Genomic DNA, 21808 nt, shown 5'->3' with positions numbered 1-21808 from the left:
TCTGGTATTTAATAGTCACTGAATAAATACTTTTTTAGTAAATAAGAGTATTTCTACTTTATCAAAACATTTTATTAAAAATATGTTGTCCATGGTAAATTAAAATTTAAAATAGTTTCTCTTATTAAAAAATAAAATTTAAATTTCACAATTTAAAAAAATAGTGCCGTAATTTTAATTAAAAAAAAAAAAGATAGGGCTTATACTTTCACTCTTCTTCTAGTCCCAGTTAGGTATCATTAGCTAGCGTAAAACAAAATGCATGAGCATTAAAAATGAACATGTGAGTATAAGGAAGCAATCACAGTGAAAGATGATGAGGAATGTAAACCACCAATAAAAGAAATTAGAAGTGGCCCTGGCCAGTGGTGCAGTGGATAGAGCATTGACTTGGCATATGGACATCCCAGGTTTGATTTCTGGTCAGGGCACACAAGAGAAATGACCATCTACTTCTTCCCTCTCCCTTCCCCTTCTCTCCCTCTTTCCTTGCCACAGTGAGTGGCCTGAATTATTTAAGCATGGCCCCAGGTGCTAAGGATGACTCTGTTGGTCCAATCTTGTGAGACTCAGATGCTAAAAACAGCTCGATGGAGTCAAACATCAGCCCCAGACGGGGGTTGTTGGGTGGATCCCTATTCAGGGCACATGAGGAAATCTGTCTCACTATCTCTAATCCTCTCACTTAAAAAATAAAAAAAATCAGAAGTTATGTTGTGCATGTGTGTGTGTGGATATGTCTATACATTTGTGTGTATAATATTGAAAATAAATAAAAAATATATTCAACACATGACACAGAAACAAAAGCAATTTTAGAAACAAAAAACGATTAAAGATATTAAGCATAAAACCTCAGTTGTTGGAAAAGTAATCATCTAGTTCAAAGCCCTTTTATTCAAAAAGGAAATTGAGACTGGAAACTGAGATAGGAAATAATTGTGTTATGTCTGCATGATCTTTTGATTAATGTATGAAAATGGAAATTGCTTAAGGCATTATTTTTGCCTTTTTGCTGTTCTGTTATATTCTAGTGATAGAAATTCTGTTTAGTTTTAAAGAAACATTTTTACTTTCCTAAGTAATTTTACTTTTATTTTAGCCAGTCTCAACATAATACTTAGATGTTAAAAAAAAAAAGGTGACTGTCACCACATAAAGGTTTTAGACAGTGCCCTTAGGAGGGGGAGAGCGTGACTCCCCTGGCCTTCCGGCTGTGTTTTCAACCAGTGCCAAGTCTCTGAACTCGAACCAGGATTAATTGTGGCTCCTTCACCCAAGAAATCATGAACCCTGGCAAAGGCAAGTGTGACTGAGACGCACACCTTACCGTGGCTGCACGCTTTGCTGCTGTGGCCTCTTGTCTCCCAGCTCTGTGGACATTATGGGTCTCATCTGTGGAGCATGTGGCACAAATCTAATGACCCAATACAAACTGCCAGAGCACCTATTGCCAGCCTCCTTGAATGCCCAAGGAGTTAATTAGCTTATCACCCAATGAAAATGCTCATAGAAGTGGACTGGGCACTGCTCAGTGATAGACAAAGCAATCTGCCAATGAGCTGATTCTATGGACTCAAGGTCTAAGGACCAGTTCTAATGATTCTGGCGCCATCACACTAGTAGTGGCTGACCCCAGCCCAGGAAGCTGACTGGGACACCCTGGAGAGGGGAGCAGCACTGCGGACGGCCACTGCAGGTCTTTCCAGTGACAACGCACGTGATCAAATTAGTGACTGATAATAGAGAACTGGAACCTGAAACTCAAAACTTTAACTGTCTTGAGATTCAAAATATTGCCCTGGCCTTTTGGCTCAGTGGTAGACCATTGGCTCAGCTGTAAATGTCCCGGGTTTTATTCCTGGTTAGGCACACAGGGGAAGCGCCCATCTGCTTTTCCACCCCCCCCCCCCCTCGCTTCTCTCTCTCTCCTTCTCTTTTCTCCTCCTCCTTGGCTCAATTGGAGTGAGTTGACCCTGGGTGCTGAAGATGGCTCCATGGTCTCTGCATCAAGCACTAAGAAAAGTTCTGTTCTGAGAAACAGAGCAACACCTCAGATGGGTAGAGCATCACCAGGTGGATCCCAATTGAGGCACATGTGGGAGTCTGTCTTTGCTTCCCCTCCTCTCACTGAACAAAAAATAAATAAAAATAAATACATTTTAAAAAGATTCAAAATATTTAAAACATTTGGTACAGCTGGAGGAAAGAAAAGAGAGCTGGCTGGTTGTTGAGAGTGTTTAATACTATTTCTGGACTGTTAAGAAATGAGGCAACTAGCTGGTATTTTAAGGACTCCAAAGTGCGTAACTTTTTAAACTACCACCAAAGCTTGAGGGCTAAATTCTTGACAGACACTGGTGAGCCTGACAACAACCCATGAGGGGCCTCCCACGGGTTACAGGGCTCGCAGTCCTCTCTTTTGGGGGGAATTCCCCAGTATGTGGGAGGCCATGGAGGGAATAGACATGGTGGTTCTCCATGAGGGAGAGACACTTACCAGACTTCCAGATTCTATAGCACCAAGGCTCACATCTACAAGGTCAGCCCCTCAGCATACCTCAAAGAGCAACCTTCTCATCTCTCAGTCCTAGAGCCCTCATGACAACATTGTCAGAGATTAACTTTTGGGGTAATTCTAAATAATAGACTTCCTTATATTGGCATCTCACTAGTTGGGTTCTCCAGTGAACTTTTAACTGAGCTGCTCAGATACAGGTTCCTCTTTTCAAAACAAGCAATCACCTCACTACAGAGTCCAATCTTAAAGGTCCAGAGGTCATCAGAGGGTCTCAAGCCTCCCTCTGTCTCAAACAGCTTCACCAGGGCATTAATCTAGAGATGAGGCAGCTGCCCAGAGCTTGCCCCATGTCCTGGGGATAATCGTGCATTTACAAGTCTGGTGGTCGACTGGGACAAAAGCAATATCTAGACATTCTTGTCTCTATTATACACAGGAACTCAAGTTACAGTAATTCCAGGTGATCCTTCTAAATTACCCAAGGGACCTTCCCACAACCTACAAAAGAGAACAGAGAAAGCTATAAAGGGAGTATGAACTAAACTGGATGTGTCTACTGGCTTCATATCTCTAAAGGAGATGCTCATGGTAGTGGTCCCTCGATTCTCTTTTCTTCTTATAGGTATGGATGCCCTTGTCCAGGTATGCACTTGATGAAATAAACCCAAATTCTTGGATTTTTTTTTGCATGTATTTGTGTGAGCCACAAAATGGGAACCTGTCCACCTGTTTACTCCAGTGATAAGAGTAAACACAGGATATTAGCTTAAACAATGTGCAGAGGGCCTTCAGACTATCATTAAAGATAATGCTTGACCCTGTAGTCAGTAGACCCACCATCTAAACCTTTTAATAGTCTTATATGGCCATTGTTAAAATTGGCCACCAATGAATTAAATTAACAATTGACTATCAAACTTAAATGTACAGGTTCTTGCTAATAAGGTTCCTATTCCCAATAGTATTGAGATGATAGATGACAGCCAAGAAGCTCTGGGCCTCTACTTTGCTGTCCTAGATCTAGCCAACATATTTTACTCAGTCCTAACTACTGAAGACTCACAACCTCAATTTGATTTCAGCTTTGAGGGCACCCAGTACACATTTACCTGACTTTCCAAGGGTTATCTAAAAGTGCTTAACCTAAGTTCACTCAAACTAACCCACTGCTGCATTTGGCTTTAAATAAATGGTATGCTACTCTTGCGACGCCATTTATGAAGATTTACAGCTCATAACACAATATTTACAGCAGAGAAGATAGGCCATTGACGCCCAGAAGATCCAAGGACCAGCCACCTAGGTCAACTGACACCAAGGAGTGGTCAGCTGAGACCCCAGGTGTGGAGTACTCTCCTAGCTTGGCTCAATTGGCAGAGTTGGTAGCATTGTACCTGGCTCTACTATAGACTGTAAAAATGTACTCCCACGGGCACACATTTTACTGTCTCCTAGGTGATAGCCAATAAATTTCTTATAGTCTCTTCTGGACAATGGCAAAAGGATAATTTTATGATTTAAAAAAGTCTTTTTGGGGATCCTCCATTTTGAATGAAATAGCAAACTCACCTACGCTGATTACACTCACAAACACCAAAAGCACACTATAATAACACTGCAGACTTCTTATCCAAATTACATGTCTGTTTCATGGCCCCACATGAGCCATCCCCTAGAACAACAGACAGAGAGCACTTCCTCCAGAGGTGTCATACCCACAGGCAGAATGGGCCCATTTACATCAGACTATAAGGGAGTGACAGCACTCACTGATTGGGAACATAGGCATGGGGACACCACAGCTCTAGTCACAAGGCGGTAAATAATTGCCCTCAATACTCCCAAACAAAAGCCCTGGGAGGTTTCCAGATGGAAACCTGGGCCTCTGGGTGACAGACCCTATTCATGGAGGCCAATTGTTTTTATTAGATCACTGCTGCCATCTTGGATAGTTGCACTGCACTCCTGCTGGCTGCTCCCTCCAGAAATTCTGCATTCCACCATCTTGTAACCTCCTTCCTAACCAAGTGTGTGCTCACTCCCTTTGGTCCACCAGATGTTACTGACTTAAGACGAGGTACCCGTTTCATCCCCAAAACTGTTCATCCATGGGCTCTAGAACATGGAATCTTGAGGAATTTCCTCCTTGCTTACCAGCCCCAAGCAGTGGATGTAGAGACACAATGTTCTACTCAAAGATATTGACTTCAAGCTTTTAAACAATAATCGTCCCTACAAATGGATAGATATTTTACACCAAGTTCTCATATTGCTTCATTGTTGGTCCCCAGGTCTCCAAATCCCCCATACCAACTACCAATCCCTCTAAGGACGCCCTTGCTAGGGCTTTGAATTAGCCTACACTCCTTTGACATTAAAAAGGACATCATTCACATCCTCTCACCTGATAAATGTATCTTTTACCATTTTAATTTTCTTCTTATTTTGCCATCTTTCACACTAGCAACCCAACAGAGGACAGAGTTTGCAACATGACCCACTTATATTAGAGAGCGTGAGCCGACAACCAAGTACCCAACTGCTTACAGATAATGATTATACAGATTTTTATTGGCTCAGATGATGCCCAACTATCTGTGAAAACTAAGGCCAAATGTCTGTAGTTGAAATATTAGTATATTTCTAAATAAAAATTCATTGTCCATAACAACACTGCTGATCAAAATCCTCTCAGTATCACTGCACCTAGAGATATCAAGATTTATTATTATATCCTTACCGACAGTAAGACTGGCATTTAAGAGCACTAATCTTAGACATGTTTTCATTGTGTCAAAAGAGTAGAACCTTGGGAAATTTCACAGAGTTAATCCTCAGTTGTATTTCCTCATATGTAAAGTGAAGATAATAAAAGTACTTACCTCACAGTCACTGTAACAATTAAATGTGTACTAACTAAATATGTAAGATACTTTGAACAATGCCTGAAGTACATTTTAATTACTATCATCATCTTTGCCATCATCATCTTCATCATACTAATCATTGCTATTATAAAAAATTACACACAACCTTACAATTCCATATATAAGTTTTCCAAGAACACACATTAAGTATATTATTAATGATTGATACTTTCTGTCCTTACGTTTACCATTTAAAAGATGCATCATTATATTTTGAGTGATTTGGAGAATAACATTTCTGTTTATCTTTTTCTTGCTTTTCAACAAAATTAAAAAAATTTATAGCAATGAATGTATCAAGTAAAAAATTCATTGTGTTTGATATTCTATATTAGTATTTCACTGAGATATTTTAGCTTCACAGACAGAGAAATTGAGACCTAATATGGTTATCTTTAAATAACTTACACCATTCACTTGGACAATAAATAAACCAGAAATTCAATTCAACTTTTCTATTTCTGGCTCAAAAATAAAGTTTATAAAAGAGTGCACTGAGTTTGCATTTCATTCCAGTCATCTAAATGCTATCTGGGCAGGCTATCACTTCTGGGAAGATGATGTAAGAAAGTATCAATATATAGCTGGCATAATTGTGCATAGCTGCTGTCAAGAATTCCTAGGCAGAGACTGTCATCTTGAAAGGTTACTGTGACATTTCTGGAATATGCTTTTTCAAATATGAATGAAACATGTTGCCTTTTTGGTTGAGGGTAGGGAAGGCATGGATTCTGACATTTTCCACAGTGCCAAAATTAGAAAACAAAGTATTAGAATGCCAAGATTAATCAATCATTCAACAAGTATTTATGTAATACCTTCTTAGGTGTCCAATGTGTTGCTTAGAACTAGAATTTTTCAGGTTTAAGTGTTTAACCAAATGTAACCTAAAAATCAGAGTTGCTTTAATCTAAACTTTATAGATCTGCCAAGAGAATGTTCTATATGTTGGAACTATATACTTAAGTGTCTATGCCCTTTTGAATGAATATTTTCTATGCTCAGTTGTTACAAATGTAGATTCATATTCTGACTGCAGTAAAATTTGACTCTTTGAAGAAACAGAAATTTACAAGTTATGTAGGGAAGATGTGTACATATATCAAATCATGTTGTATACCTTATGCTTGTAAAATGTTGTCAATTATATCTCAATAAAGTTGGAAAAAAAGATAAATGTATTTTCAAACAAATAACTTTTTAATATAAACATTCTGCTCTTCCTTAAAAAATGTAAAATACCCTGACCAGGCAGTGGCGCACTGGATAGAGGGTCGGACTGGGACACGGAGATCCCAAGTTCAAAAACCCGAAGTCATCAGCTTTAGTGCAGGCTCCATTCGGTTTGTGCAAAGCTCACCAGCTTGAGCCCAAGGTTGCTAACTTGAAAAAGGGGTCACTCGGTCTGCTGTAGCCCCCTGGTCAAGGCACAAATGAGAAAGTAATCAATGAACAAATTAGGTGCTGCAACGAAGAATTGATGCTTCTCATCTCTCTCCCTTTTCTGTCTGTCCTTATCTGTCCCTCTCTCCATCTCTCTCTATCACCAAAAAAAAAAAAAAAGTAAAATATGTCAGAAATAGAATCCATCACCAAGTTTGGTTGTTTATTTTTATTTTGTGACAGAGACAGAGAGGGACAGACAGACAGGAAGGGAGAGAGATGAGAAGCATCAATTCTTTGTTGCGGCACCTTAGTTTCTCATTGATTGCTTTCTCATATGTGCCTTGACTAGGTGGCTACAGCAGACCAAGTGACCCCTTGCTCAAGCCAGCAACCTTAGGTTCAAGCTGGTAAGCTTTGCTCAAACCGGATGAGCCCATGCTCAAGCTGGCAACCTCAGGGTTTTGAACCAGGGTCATCCGCGTCCCGTTCCGACGCTCTATCCACTGTGCCACTGCCTGGTCAGGCTGGCTGTTTATTATAAAGGTACATTGACAAAAACAAAAATAATTTAAGAGAAATTTATTTTAAGCTATATTATTAGTGGAGACAGAAATAAATATAAACTGTAAAACAGTGGCATGAGTTTTTCACATTGATAAAAAAAATTATTTAAAATCCTATTGAATGTAAAAGCAGAGATGGAAGAATCATGGCAAGAGTTTTAGGAATGCTTCTAAATATTTCACATTGTGTAGGAGGTTTGTTCAGACAAATTTGAGAATGAAGTTGTTGTCCTATCCTTCCTGTGGAGTTGTAAATGTCACGTTCCAAATTCAGGAAAATTTCACAGCTGGAAGAGTTTTCACATGCTGACTACTAGTTTTCTATTATGCTCCTGTTAATCATTAATCCTTCCCTATGAACATCCTTTAAAAAAGAATGCCCATTGTGCTGATGCTAAAACAATACTATTTATTGTAATTTTAGGTAATAAGGTTGTATGAAGTATCCTTATTTGCCTTTTTTTGTTTTTCCTCTTGCTAATTAGAACTGTGAAAAGTCTTTTTCCCATCTTCTTGTGTTTAATTGATTTCTACATGCAAAAATGAAATGAGTTCAGCATGGAGTTAAATACTATATTTGTTGCCTTAAATAAATAATGAGACCTGGCCAGTTGGCTCAGTGGTAGAGCATCAGCCATGTGTGGAAGTCTCGGGTTCGATTCCCAGCCAGGGCACACAAGAGAATTGACCATCTGCTTCTCCATCCTTCCCTCTCTCCTTTTTCTCTGTCTCTTTCTTCCCCACCTGCAGTCAAGGCTCCATTGGAGCAAAGTTGGCCAGGGCACTGAGGACGGCTCCATGGCCTCCACCTCAGGCACTAGAATGATTCCAGTTGCAACAGAGCAATACCCCAGATGAGCAGAGCATCGTCCCCTAGTGGGCTTGCTGGGTGGATCCTGGTCAGGCACATGCGGGAGTCTGTCTTTCTGCCTCCCTGCTTCTCACTTCAGAAAAATACAATGATGATAATAATAATAATAATAATAATAATAATGTCTGACGTGTTGTAGTGCAGTTGGTAGAACATTGACCTGAAACAGAAAGGTCATCAGTTCCAAGCCCAGGGCTTGCCTGGTCAACACACATATGAGAAATAACTATATACTATGAGTTGAAGCTTCCCGCTCCCACCACCCACATTTTTCTCTCTCTCTTTGCTCTAAAAATCAATAAATAAAATCTTTAAAAATAAAGAATGAGACCCTGGCCAGTTAGCTCAATGGTAGAGTGTTATCCCGGCATGTGTAAGTCCCAGGTTCAATTCCTGGTCAGGGCATACAGGAGAAGTGCCCATCTACTTCTCCACCCTTTCCCCTCTCCTTTCTCTCTATCTCTCTCTTCCATTCCCTTAGCCAAGGCTCCATTGGAGAAAGTTGGCCCAGGCACTGAGGATGGCTCTCTAGCCTCCACCTCAGGCACTATAATGGCTCCAGTTGCAGTGGAGCAAGGCCTAGATAGGCAGAGCTTCACCCACTAGTGGTCATGCTGGGTGGATCCTGGTTGGCACATGCGGAAGTCTGTCTCTCTGTCTTCCTGCTTCTCACTTTAGAAAAAAAATACAAAGAAGGAAAGAAAGAAAGAAAGAAAGAAAGAAAGAAAGAAAGAAAGAAAGAAAGAAAGAAAGAAAGAGAAAGAAAAGAGATCATCAGGAAAATTGGATGCAAATTATAATCTGCATAATAAATGTTTTAGTGCACTAAATAATATATGTGTTTTTGTTGGCTTTTTTTTAAAGTACTATATTTTTAGCCTTAAAGAAAAAATAAAAGTGCTCTGAGATATATATTCAACTTTTTTAACCACCAAAATTTACCTTTGGCTCCAAGTGCTATGGTTTGTCCACAGCAATTCTCTCAGCTCTTTCTCAGTTTTGATGCAGGTTCTTGATTCAAGGTTTTCTCTAGAATCCATCCTTAGGTAAATTGGAAGGCAGTTCTTTTTGTACATTAATAATAATCTCAACAAATGAAATTCCTTTAAGGTAATCAGTAAAATACAAATCTAACCCTTTATACACAGTAATTATGGCCTATTATAGAAAACAATACAAGAAACAAATCAATTGAAAAACTTAACTCTAGTGTCATTTAGTCAGGAAGTAGTAGAGTTTTCCTTGAACTGTCTGGTCTTCTGTTCCACTTCAACATTCCTTTTCATCATAGTTTTCCTTAAAACCTTCCTGGATAAACACTCTTTTTATCAGACTCACAGCATTATTAAAGTCCCCAAAACTATGACTCAGACCTCAACCACATCGGAACAGAACCTGAAAGATAGTCATTCTCTGCCTGTAGCATTTATTATATTCTATGTCAATTTCCACTGTCATAATCTCTGGCACATTGCAAATATTCTAAACACATTTTTAATATAACTTTATTTAAAATAATATTTTGACTTTCTCAGATTTGTGTTTCCTTTAAAATTTGCCCTTATTTTTCTAAAACAATTAGCCAAAATAATTATTAGTTAATTTTAATTTATCTTATACCAGTCTGGAAGAAAAAGGTTTCCCAGAAATATCCACAACAACAACAAATCATTAAGACACATTATATAACTTTAAGTAGTTTACTCTTTACGGAAAAAGCAGAAATTTAATATACATATTGAGCATCTAAACAGCAATAGGATTCTGTTTATTGGGCATCAAAATGAACAAAGTTGATAAAAGTCATGTTTTCATAAAATTTACAGTCTATTTGAGGGAGACAAAAGAATAATTTTAAGCAAATAAGTTATATAACATGTTGAAAAGGTGGCAGTGTTAGAGAGAAAAATGAACTATAAGAGCAATGGGAAGTCTAGCGAAATTCTACAGCTCTAAGTAGAGTGGACAGGGTACACCTCCATCAAGAACAGCATTTGGTAAAGAACTTGAACACAAGCTGGAGGAAGAAGGATGGTCAGTGTAACTACATGAGGGCAGAAAGGAACAGCAAAGAGCAAGTATGGAGCAGAGTAAATAAATCACAAAAGACGTCAAAGGAACATAGAGAGACTTTAAGGATGTTCTAGGGATTTTGTCTTCTACCCTGATTAAAATGAGAAAGATATAGCACTGATAACCAGGGAACAAACAAATGAGAAATTTATTCTGAAAAGATTTGTTTAACTTCAATGCTGATAGTGGAGTGTAAGTGGTGCAAGGGACAGGAGAAAGACTAGTATAACTTTAATTGCTCTTAATTATGGAGAAAAGGAGTGTGGTATCTTGGGCCAGGGAATGAAAAAAGTAAGAAGTGGTGGGATTCTGTGTATATTTTAAAAAATGAAACAAATTCTACCCCAAGAACACCATAGTGCTGTTTCAAAAGAAGAAATGCACCCCCATGTTTATGGCAGCATTGTCCACAATAGTGAAGATCTGGAAACAACCCAAGTGTCCATCAGTGGACAAGTGGATTAAAAAGCTATGGTACATGTATACTATGGAATACTATTCATCCATAAGAAATGATGACATCGGATCATTTACAGCAACATGGATGAAACTTGATAACATTATACTGAGCAAAATAAGTAAATCAGAAAAAACTAAGAACTATATGATTCCATACAGAGGTGGGACATAAAAATGAGACTCAGAGACATGGACAAGAGTGAGGGGGTTATGGGGTGGGTGTGGAGAGGGAGGGGTTTGGGAGAGGGGAGAGGCACAGAGAAAACTAGTTAAAAGGTGACAGAAGACTATTGGACTTTGGGTGATGGGAATGCAGCATAATCAAATGTCAAAATAACCTAGAGATGTTTTCTCTGAACATATGTACCCTGATTTATCAATGTCACCTGATTAAAATAAAAAAAAATAAAACAAATTCAACTTCTTGAAGAAGTAGGATCCAGAATGAGCACAAAGTTTTGGGCTTGAGCATAACGTTGAAAGAAAAGGGGAAACACTGGGATCTCTAGTGTCTCTGAGGAAAATAAATAAAAAGAGATGCCACGATCCTACACTATTTACATCCTGCATGCTGACCTGGTGGCTAGAGCAGGAGCCCTGACCCCTTGCAGTGAGCCAACAATGCACTCTTTCAAAGCATTGAACAGTCTAGTCAACTGGTCAGGGGATAAAAAGAGACCCAAGGTCTACTTTATTTCAAGCTTGGGGATAGGCTGCACTTCTAGCAGATCTAGAGATGTGAGTCAGGGAAGTTCAGTTTAGGGCCACCAGTAGTTGTTGCTTGCCCAGGCAGTCCTGCAGCGCCGCCGGTGGTGCCCACGCAAACGTACGACCACAGGCAAGGAAGCTGCAGCAGGAGGTAAGTCAGTGCAAGGCAACAGACGGCCAGCAGGGTGTGTTGTAGCTCGTGAAGGCATTGTATAAATATAATTCTATATAGACACTTAGGTAAATGTATTGATAAATGAATACAGATATGTAGATATACCTATTCCTGAATTTTAAATCATAGGTTTATTTTAGACCATCCTAGACATGTAATTACTCATAGTGTATATGTTTAAGTCTAACAACAAAATCTCTGGAACTCTTGCATTTGTGAGACAGTATCCCCTTGACAGCATAAAGAAATTTTAGCTTAAAAGCATGAATTTATTATCATATGAACTTTCTTTGCTATTTTATTAAAAATAAAGCCAATGAAAACTGATTAACTTACCATTCCTACTGAACAAAGGTTTAGAAATTTTATTTTACTTATCTGAATATTTAAAACATAAAAATGACAATACTTTTTCTGTTTAAAAATAATAGTAGAAATTAGAAGATTTGTTATAAATTCTGAGTGTTTGATAATGGTTTTGCCATTTTTCAAATTTTCATTCATAGAGAAATTATGTATATAAAAATTATGTATGATTTATTATTACATCTCCAAGGCCATTTTATTTTTATAATAAAAGCTATAAATATCTGATGAAAAGGAATAAATGGATGAATAAATAAATAGGTCCACAGTGGTCTGATGGAATCAATAACATAATTGAGAGATATTTTTCTCCCCATGTAAAAATATTTTGGATATAGAATAATCTACATTTTGTTCATTTCTTTGGGAGAGCATCATGCAAGAAAGACTTGAGAAAGTTTCAGCTGGTCATTAAAGGCATACCTTTTAATACCAGGGTCTCTAAGAAATTAATTATATATCACCTTCAGTAAAAAAAAATTAAATATCTATTAATGAAGCCTGTTTCAGTACACTGTAAAATGATTTCTACACAATATAGTTTTTATACTAAAAATTAAGTCAGTTAATCTCTTTTTTTTTTTAATTTATTCATTTTAGAGAGGAGAGGGAGAGACAGAGAGAGACAGAGAGAGAAGAGGGGGAGGAACTGGAAGCATCAACTCCCATATGTGCCTTGACCAGGCAAGCCCAGGGTTTTGAACCGGCGTCCTCAGCATTTCCAGGTCGACGCTTTATCCACTGCGCCACCACAGGTCAGGCCTCAGTTAATCTCTTTAAAAAGAATTTACAGAAACCTGGTTTGGATTATGCCAGGAATAGCCACTACAGTTCTTTAAATGTATAAATAAAATAAAATAAAATAAAATAAAATAAAATAAAATAAAATAAATAACAGAGCAATTTAATGTCAGTTTGAAATCATATGTCGGCAATTTAAAATATTCAAATAAGAATTTGAATTACTGATATCTAATATTAATAAAAACAGCTAATGTTGGAAACTTAAAAACTATTTTTCAATCAAATGAATATTATACTTTCATCATATGATATGAATCATAACCAATAAAAATGCTCATAATATATACCATTTTTAATCTTTTCCTTTTTTTTTTTTTTTTTTTTTTGCAGACTTAATTTGAATGAATAATCCTACTAGAATACTGAGGGTCTTTTCTTCCTTTAATTCAGTATATATGATCAGATCTTTCTTTTTCCTTACATTTTGAACTTTTGAATCAGCCTTCTGGGTACATAAATGGGTTCTTGGAATATAGGAAGTAGACCAGGATAGGCTTTATGACGATCTGATGTGTTACTTAGCTGAAAAATGTAACAATAATTTTAACGAGACCACATGTTGTTTTCCTTTTATAATTAGATTACTATGCAAACTCAAATGTCTGTGGTCAGAGGAATGTTTGCCTGTTCAGCCTGGAAGTTGAGGGAAAGAAAATAATTCAAGAAGATTGAAATAATTAATTCTGCATTAAAGACATGTCAATATTGAATTCCAACTCACTCCAAAAACATCGCATTCCCACTGATTAGATAGAACACAAAGCCTTGGTATTGTTTGCGATATATTCAGGAGAGAATGTGACTCCTCAGTGCAAGCCCAGCAAAGTGGTCCGTTTATAAATAGATTATGTTGGAACTTGTGAAAGCAGGGAGCAGTTAGTGGCAGTTGGCCTCAGGATCTTAGCCTTTCTGAATAATTAACTGCCAGTTCAGGTTTTGGTGTTGTTGTTATCATATGCTTCCTATTGAATCATTCACTGACAGAAAAATAGACTTTATTGCAAAGAAATATATATGTAATGTATTTTTGAAAACAACATAATTACAATGCTTTATCTTAATGGATTATTCAGCATTATTATGCTCATTACTGGGCATTTTCAAAGTCACCATGGGAGGCAAATATATTTTCCATTAAAGGATTCTTTGTCTGAAATCTATCTGAACTCCATTGCTTATAAAACTCAATAGCAAAAATGTCATACAAAAAATAAGAAAGCCTGACCAAGCAGTGGCGCAGTGGATGGAGCATCAGACAGGGAAGTGGAGGGGCCAGATTTGAGACCCCGGGGTCGCCAGCTTGAGCACGGGCTTACCAGTTTGAGTTCAAGGTCACTGGCTCGAGCAAGGGGTCACTTGGTCTGTTGTAGCTCCCCCCCCCCCAATCAAGGCACATATAAGAAAGCAATCAATGAACAACTAAGGTGCCATCAACAAAGAATTGTTGCTTCTCATCTCTCTCCCTTCCTGTCTGTCTGTCCCTACCTGTCCCTCTCTCTGACTCTGTCTCTGTCACAAAAAAAGAAAATGTTTTATTCTTCCAGAATTTATTTCAGTGAATATGAACAAAAGAAATAACTGCATTGTTGGTGTTTTAAGATATTTAACATAAAATGGTCAAGTCTAAATTTGCTTAAATGGTAATTATTTTTGAAATGGATTATAAATGACTAATACTTTTAATTTGATGAGTTGATCACATACCACAATATAACAAACCTCAGTGAAAAAATAATCTTTACCTAAATCCTATTAATTTGGTTAGAACTCTCAACACTCATATAATGACTTTGTGTTCTTACCTGCATGTCATATAATTTTGTATGAAGATACTTAGTCCATGGAAAAACTTTCCTTTCTGGGGAAAAAGAAGCTGGAGACAAGGTAGTTGTAAAAACTGGTTTATTTTTTAAAAATAAATACAAAAATATAAATATAAAACATTAGCAGATAGAATTTGATGAAACGAAATTGCACAAATGTTTTGTATACTGGGTTGCATATCACACCTACTAACACCACATGTACATTATTTTTAATTTAATGTACAGAACAGGATATACTTTAACATTTTCTTCACCTTTGTAAAAGCTTAATTTGCAAGGGCAGGGCATGTATCTAACAGAAGCGGCTTGTTTGTGAGGTTGCTTAAGGGAGAACTATCCTGTTCATGTTTCTGAAATTATCTTTTATTTCTAAAATGGACAACACTGAACTTCCATAGCTTTGGCTCTTGGATGTGATTAAATAAAATTTCGTATATATTCCATGAGACATCCTACAGGAAAGAATTAATGTAATTAATGAACAAATTCAAAAGGAAATGGAAAAAAAATTGTGCTGAGTGGCAGGAAAATTCTCCTGAATGTCAAATATCATGAAGTGGAGACGGTGTTGGTAAAATTACTTCCTCTTGTTTGAAACGAATATGTATCCTAGGTTAAGAGTCTTTGTCACTTTCCCCGCCACCATACATCTCAGCCAACTTGTTAAACCGAGGGCCCCATTCCCGGAGGTAATCATAGTTTTGGTCTCCGTCGGTGGTACCTGATTCTAAGGAGCTCAGAGATTCCGCAATGGAATCATTTCCTTCGTAGGCGTAGGTTGCCAGTGAGTCGTAGGGCGGCGCAGTGGGGTCGAGATCGTGCTCTTTCAGCCTTTCGTTAATGAAATCCCGGACGTCTGTGTTGTCTGGAGCCGTGGGAGTCCTCCGGGGGATAAATAAAGTTTCCGGAATAATATCTCGCCGTAGCTTCTTTTCCTCAATAGCTGCAGGATTTCTCAGGGTGCCGATATCAAAGGCCTGGGTGTCCTCCTCTCCGCCACCTTCATCGTTATAGCTCACAATGTTGTCTCTGATGTCTTCTTTAGACAAGATCAGAGGCTCTTTCTTTCGCTGTCTCTTCAGAGCTGCAAACAGTACTACTATAACTTGAAAAAAAAAAAAAAAAGATACATTAACAATCCATCTAAAATACTATATACATAAGGAGTGGTATACAGAGGAGTTTAAATAATAGATTTTCCAGGACAGGTAAGAATTTAAGATTTTCTACTTTGATCTTTTTCTTTCTTTCCTTTTTGTTTTGTTTTGTTTTGTTGGGAGAGGGTATTGAAGGATTTAGCTAGGCAGGCAGAATTTAAGAGCATGGTGTCTGACATTTTTAAAGCAATGTGGGATACAGTATTTCTCAAATCCATTTGCTTATTTTATCAATTTTTTAAGAGCTGTTTAAAGATTGTTTCTGATTGTACAGGCATTATTTATACTTTGCATTAAATAGTGGCACAGATGTTATATAAAAAATTGATACAAATTGAACTCAGCTTCAAATAAAACAATTATGAAGGGCAAAAATATGTCCACATTTTTCACAGTCTTATATAATATTTAAAAGGCATCATTCTTCACAAGATATGGAGTATTAGTTTCTGCTGAATAGCTTTACTGATGTATTTGTATAGAGTTTGTTTCTTACATTGTTAAAAGAAGGCCTTAATTACTAGGGGAAAAATGTCACATTACTTAGACATTATTGGTTTAGAAATATGGGGTTTTCCATGGAAATATAGCATACATACATGTGATCAAAATTAATTGTTGGGTCACATGATAGCAAAGAGAGAATTCAAATTAACATTAAATCAACTACAAAAACTAAGTATGAACCTTGGCTAGATGCATCTTAAATGTAGCTCCACAAGTAGAAATATGTATCACTCAAAGGACATTTCATTAATTTCATGTCAAGGTATCAATAATAATAATAGTTTTAATAATAATAATGGTAATAGCATAAATATAGGAGAAAGATAATATCATATTCTGTCTGGTTGTATTAGTTTCCCATCCTTATTTTGGTCATGATCCTTAAAAATTATGATTTAAATAAATAGAGGTGAGTTCAATTAGATGAGAAAAGGTATGATAAATATCTTCCTGAATACATGTATATATAAAAAAATATATAATTGTATTTAGCCTCTTTAGAATAAGCATTTAAAGAGTATGGGACTTATTATTATTATGAACTGAATGTGATATGTTAAAGCCTAAATCCTTAGTAGGATGGGGGATTTGGAGGTGAGGTCTTTGGGAGGTAACTGGGCCACAGGGGTGGAGCCCTCAGGAATGGGATTAGTGTTCTCATAAAAAGAGACACAGGAGAGATCATTGATTTCTGCTATGGGAAGATACAACAAAAGATGGTCATCAGCAAAGTAAGAAGTATGCCCTCAACCAAACACAGACTCTACTGGTGCCTTGATGTTAAGATTTCTTAGTCTTTAGAACTGGGAGAAATGAATTTCTGCGGTTTAAGCTATCAGTTTGTAGTATTATGTTACAGTAGCCCAAGCTGATAAACACAATTATATTATTACATGAAGTGGTATTAAGTTATGTTTTCTCTTTTGTTAACATAGAATGTTCAGACTATTTGCCTGCAAGGTTGCTTAAGAGAGCAAAAAAGGAGACTTTTTTAATGCAACAAAAGAGAATGTTTTAACCCACTAATAAGTGTTCTTGAACTTCAGAGCGATTAAAAAATAGTACACTTCCTAAAGAAAAAAATGTTTATTCTTCATGCATTGGAGAAAATATGACATTTTATTATTCCTAAATTTATGTATTCATACACATATATAAACATCTGATGTAGAGATTTTAAACTTCAGATTGTTTATCAACCAAATGTTCTTACTCTGCAAAAAAAAAAAAGTTCTAATAATAAAGATAATGAAACTTAGATTAGGTCCAAAATCCAAGTTCATTTCACTGCTTTTTAAACATTGTATGCAGTGTTCTTTGATGAGGGTCACAAGAATCCTCACATAGTTTTAAGATAATTCAACTACAGAGTAATTTTAACCTGATTCTTAATTCAAAAGCAGTTAAAAAGCAATTTGTTCTAGGTTATAAAATCCAGTATCATTGTTTTAGAGACAAGTGAACCAGGTAAAAAGGGCTCTTTGAACATTATTACAGTGAAGACGTAAAACAGTGAGGCCTGCATTCAGCCATAAAAAATGTGGAAAAAAACTTTAAATTTTCTGAAAAACTACATGTACAGTAACTAACCTCAGGATGCCTTGTCTTGGCTCAGTCACTCAAATTGTGTAACCTTAGAAAATGTTCTGAATATCTCTAATATTCAGTTTTAGTATTTTAAAAAGTAAGGTATGATAATAACTATGATCAGATAAACAACATTCCATTATTAATTTATGTCTATGTTAAACTTGGAGGTTAGCCTGGGGAAAGTATTTTAATAGCAGCATTTCTTATTTTCAAGTACACTAAGGTAAGCAATCTAAGAAATGACGGTATTTTCTGTTAAGTGCCTTACCCAGCAGGATAATGATGCAGAGGAGAATGGCGACCAGGGCGCCGGTGCTGAGGCCGGCCGGCAGCAGCAGGGCCTCGGCGCTGCAGGACTGCATGTTGCCCTGGCTGTCGCACGCGCACACGCGGATGGTCAGCGTGCCCGTGCTGCTCTGAATCGGGTAATCATTGTCTGATATCACCACCGGCAAGAAATAGGTACTTATTTCATGTCTATTGAATCCATTTTTTCTGGTTAAAATTCTGGCAGTGTTATCTAAAATAAATTTTAAAGTAGTATGAATGACTTAAAACAGTAAGTTTGTCTCATCCCGAACACCATAATTTTGACATAAATAAACCGGTTTATGCAAAATATAAAACTAATATCAATTTTCCTATAAAATATGTACAATGAATTGAAAATATAGATGAGAAATTAAATAATTTGAGGAATCTAACACTATGATCACTTATATAGTAGATTTTCAACTAATTCTCAGATGTTTTCAGAATGGTGAATTTTTGTAAGTGAATCACTTATCAAGACTACCTAGATGATAACATGTTGTTTTCAGAAACAAATAATATGCACACCAAGAAAAAAATTATAGTAAATGTGCATGTCTACACACACACACACACACCATAATCCAATATTCATGAAGAAAAATAGGATTGGATAAATTTTCAGTATAGTTGCACTTTTAAAATCAATATTGTAGTCAAAAACTTTATGAGTTTCCATATATGAACAACAGTAAGCAAGTTACTTAATATTTATAAACTTTGTGGTCACCCATTGATATGAATATAATATATAACTCAAAGTATTGGTGTAACTCAGAGGCAACTGATGTAGAGTGTCTAAAAGACATATAGGAAAAAGTAGTGGTGGGGTTCAGGAGAACGCACCGGTTTGGTAGAACTGATACCTAATTTTTGTTTAGTTCGGCAAACCGGTTGTTGAAATGGCAATTGTAATCAGGGTTCTCTCTAAGGTGGGCACCTAAGTAACCACCCAATGTGGAAATCACAAATTTACATTCTAAAAGAATGGGATCCTATTCCTACAGTGAAAATCACACAGCCAATGATGCTTGGATAAAAGTGAAGATAATTACAGGTGAGAATGCCAATCAAGAAACAATATGGAAGTGTCTTAAATAATAGTTTTATTGCTTTTGCCAGGTTATTATTTAATATTTTTTCATTAATATTTTAAAATGCTTTCTTATAACATAATCTAGTTTTGTGTACATCTTTTATTGTTCTTATTTAAGTATTAAATTAATGAAATAATAAATTACCTTTTGGTATAGCATTTTTTTTTAATACTTAAAATGGTCATTAGGGCAGAGAACTGGTTGTTACATTATTTGAATCCCACCACTGGGAAAAAGCAGAGATTTAATAAAGGCCACATCCCACTATCTAGTATATTGCTACTGATATTTATCTGATAACTCATCTAGTATCCATGAATGAGGGGTATGGGATTAATAAAAATATATAGTATCTAGTACTATATAATTAATACATATTAAAAGATAAAGTCAATATATACCTGGCTAATCATCTCTTATTTGGTTTGCTCAATGTACTTAGTCTAGTTTAGCCAATCTCATAGAATTGGTTAAAATGGCAATACAGGAAAAGAAGCAAGTTAGCCAAACACTAAATCAATCCAGGCTGGGAGGTGAGGGGAGGAATGACAGTTATTTGAAGGTATAGAGATTGAATTTAAAACAATAATTTCCTAAATTATTAGTGAGAAGTTAACTTTTACTACCTCAGTTAGCTACATAAGCTATCGAAGTACATTAGAAAAATAATGTACTTAAGCAAAATTTTAAAATAAATTGTAATTCTGATAATTTTATAATTTTGACTTATCTTCCAAGAAGTATTAGGACACAATTATTCCATTCTCAAACCTGCACTACAATAAAATCTATATACATGTGGGACTTTCTTAGAATTTCTGATTTATACTTTAACTTTTGAAAACTTTCTAAATTTTAGTATTTTCTACAATAGCTTTAATACTGAAGAACCAAACAAACGTTTGCCTTAAACTAAACAGTCTATTTAAATCATATTAAATATTCAGAAAATCATCATATAATAATGTTTTTGACTTACACATTAATGAAAAGTATGGAAATCTTAAAAATGAAAAGTTCCACATGTAGTATCATAGAAGCAGAAAATTATTTTTAAAAATATCATAAAATTATAGGTTTTTAAGATAAACTATAAGTAAGTACTAGTTTATTTTCTCAAGAAAAGCAACATTAAAGTAATAACTATGTCATTGGGATTCTTTGCAAAATCCACCCAATAACAGAAAATAGTAATTTATGCATGATTAACCATATTTCCCTGTGTATAAGATGCTCCCATGTATAAGACACACCTTAATTCTGGAGCCTGAAATTTGAAAAAAAATGTATTATATAAAGTTATTGAACTCAAGTTTTATTCATCATAAAATTCATACAACTCCTCATCACTGTCTTCATATATTGCCTCATTCTCAGTTCTATCTATGGCATTTGAAATGCCACAGCGCTACAACCACTGTATAAGATAAGACACACCCAGATTTCAGACCCCAAATCCTTTTTAAAAAGGTGCGTCTTACACATGGGGGAATACAGTGGGACAAATACTGCTTCAGACTTTAGTGGTATTCTATTTAGTAGTATGTTCAGGTTTATATTCATATATCAATCTATGATTTGAGTAACATATAGGGTCAGGAACTTTTCTTAATATATATAAATAAAAATGGCACTATTTGTCAAAAATAAGATTATCCTTGAGTTATTTTCCCAATTAAGTGTGAAATGCTGTGTAAGACATACTATTTTAAGTCTCTATTCTTTTTAAAACTGAGAGGTGCTCACTGGGATCCAGAGCTTAGTTTAATAGCAACAAAAAAATTAAAATACAATTAGAAAAAGTTATAATGTTGTCAGTTAAATACTAAGAATGTCCAGTCTAAGTTCTATTTTTTTTTCTGTGACAGAGACAGAGAGAGGGAGAGATAGGGACAGACAGGAAGGAAGGGAGAAAGATGAGAAGCATCAATTCTTCGCTGCAGCTCCTTAATCTCTTTCGTTGTTCATTGATTGCTTTATCACATGTGCACTGACCAGGGGGGATGCAGCAGAGCAAGTGACCCCTTGCTCAAGCCAGTGACCTTGAGCTCAAACCAGCGATGTTGGGCTTCAAGCCAGCAACCTTGGGCACAAGCCAGCAACCATAGGGTCATGCCTATGATCCCATGGTCAAGCCAGCAAACCCTGCACTCAAGCTGATGAGCCCTCGCTCAAGCTGACAACCTCGGGGTTTTGAACCCGGGTCCTCCACGTCCCTGTCTGATGCTCTATCCACTGTGCCACCACCTGGTCAGGCTAAGTTCTATTTTTATATTGCAAGATTCAGCCAATTAAAATGATGAGTATAGTTTCTATGATAGTTGGGTATTTTGTATTTTATCTGCAAACTGTGTGTTAGTTTTCCCATCAAAATTATTTTAGGTGTCCAGAGGGATAGAAAACAAAGACAATGCAAAAAGTCAGATTTCGCAAACAGATTGTGCAAAGTTTCTACTACATCAAATA

At 36.3% G+C, this 21808-nt stretch overlaps 1 protein-coding gene across 1 annotated transcript in view; it reads right to left on the bottom strand.

The window, feature by feature from the left end:
- Positions 1-14790: 14790 nt before the first annotated feature.
- Positions 14791-21808, bottom strand: part of LOC136399139 (cadherin-10) — a 157564-nt gene continuing 150546 nt past the window's right edge. The window contains exons 11-12 of the mRNA XM_066374031.1: positions 18202-18453; positions 14791-15784 (exon numbers count right to left, since the gene is read on the bottom strand). Coding sequence (XP_066230128.1) covers positions 15294-15784; positions 18202-18453 — 743 coding nt within the window. The 3' untranslated portion in view covers positions 14791-15293. The remainder of the gene's footprint in view (positions 15785-18201; positions 18454-21808) is intronic.

The sequence above is a fragment of the Saccopteryx leptura genome, chromosome 1, assembly GCF_036850995.1.
Source record: "Saccopteryx leptura isolate mSacLep1 chromosome 1, mSacLep1_pri_phased_curated, whole genome shotgun sequence".
In the NCBI taxonomy this organism is placed as follows: domain Eukaryota; kingdom Metazoa; phylum Chordata; class Mammalia; order Chiroptera; family Emballonuridae; genus Saccopteryx; species Saccopteryx leptura.
The sequence above is the reverse complement of the archived record's forward strand: the minus strand, read 5'-3'. Positions and strand labels throughout refer to the sequence as shown.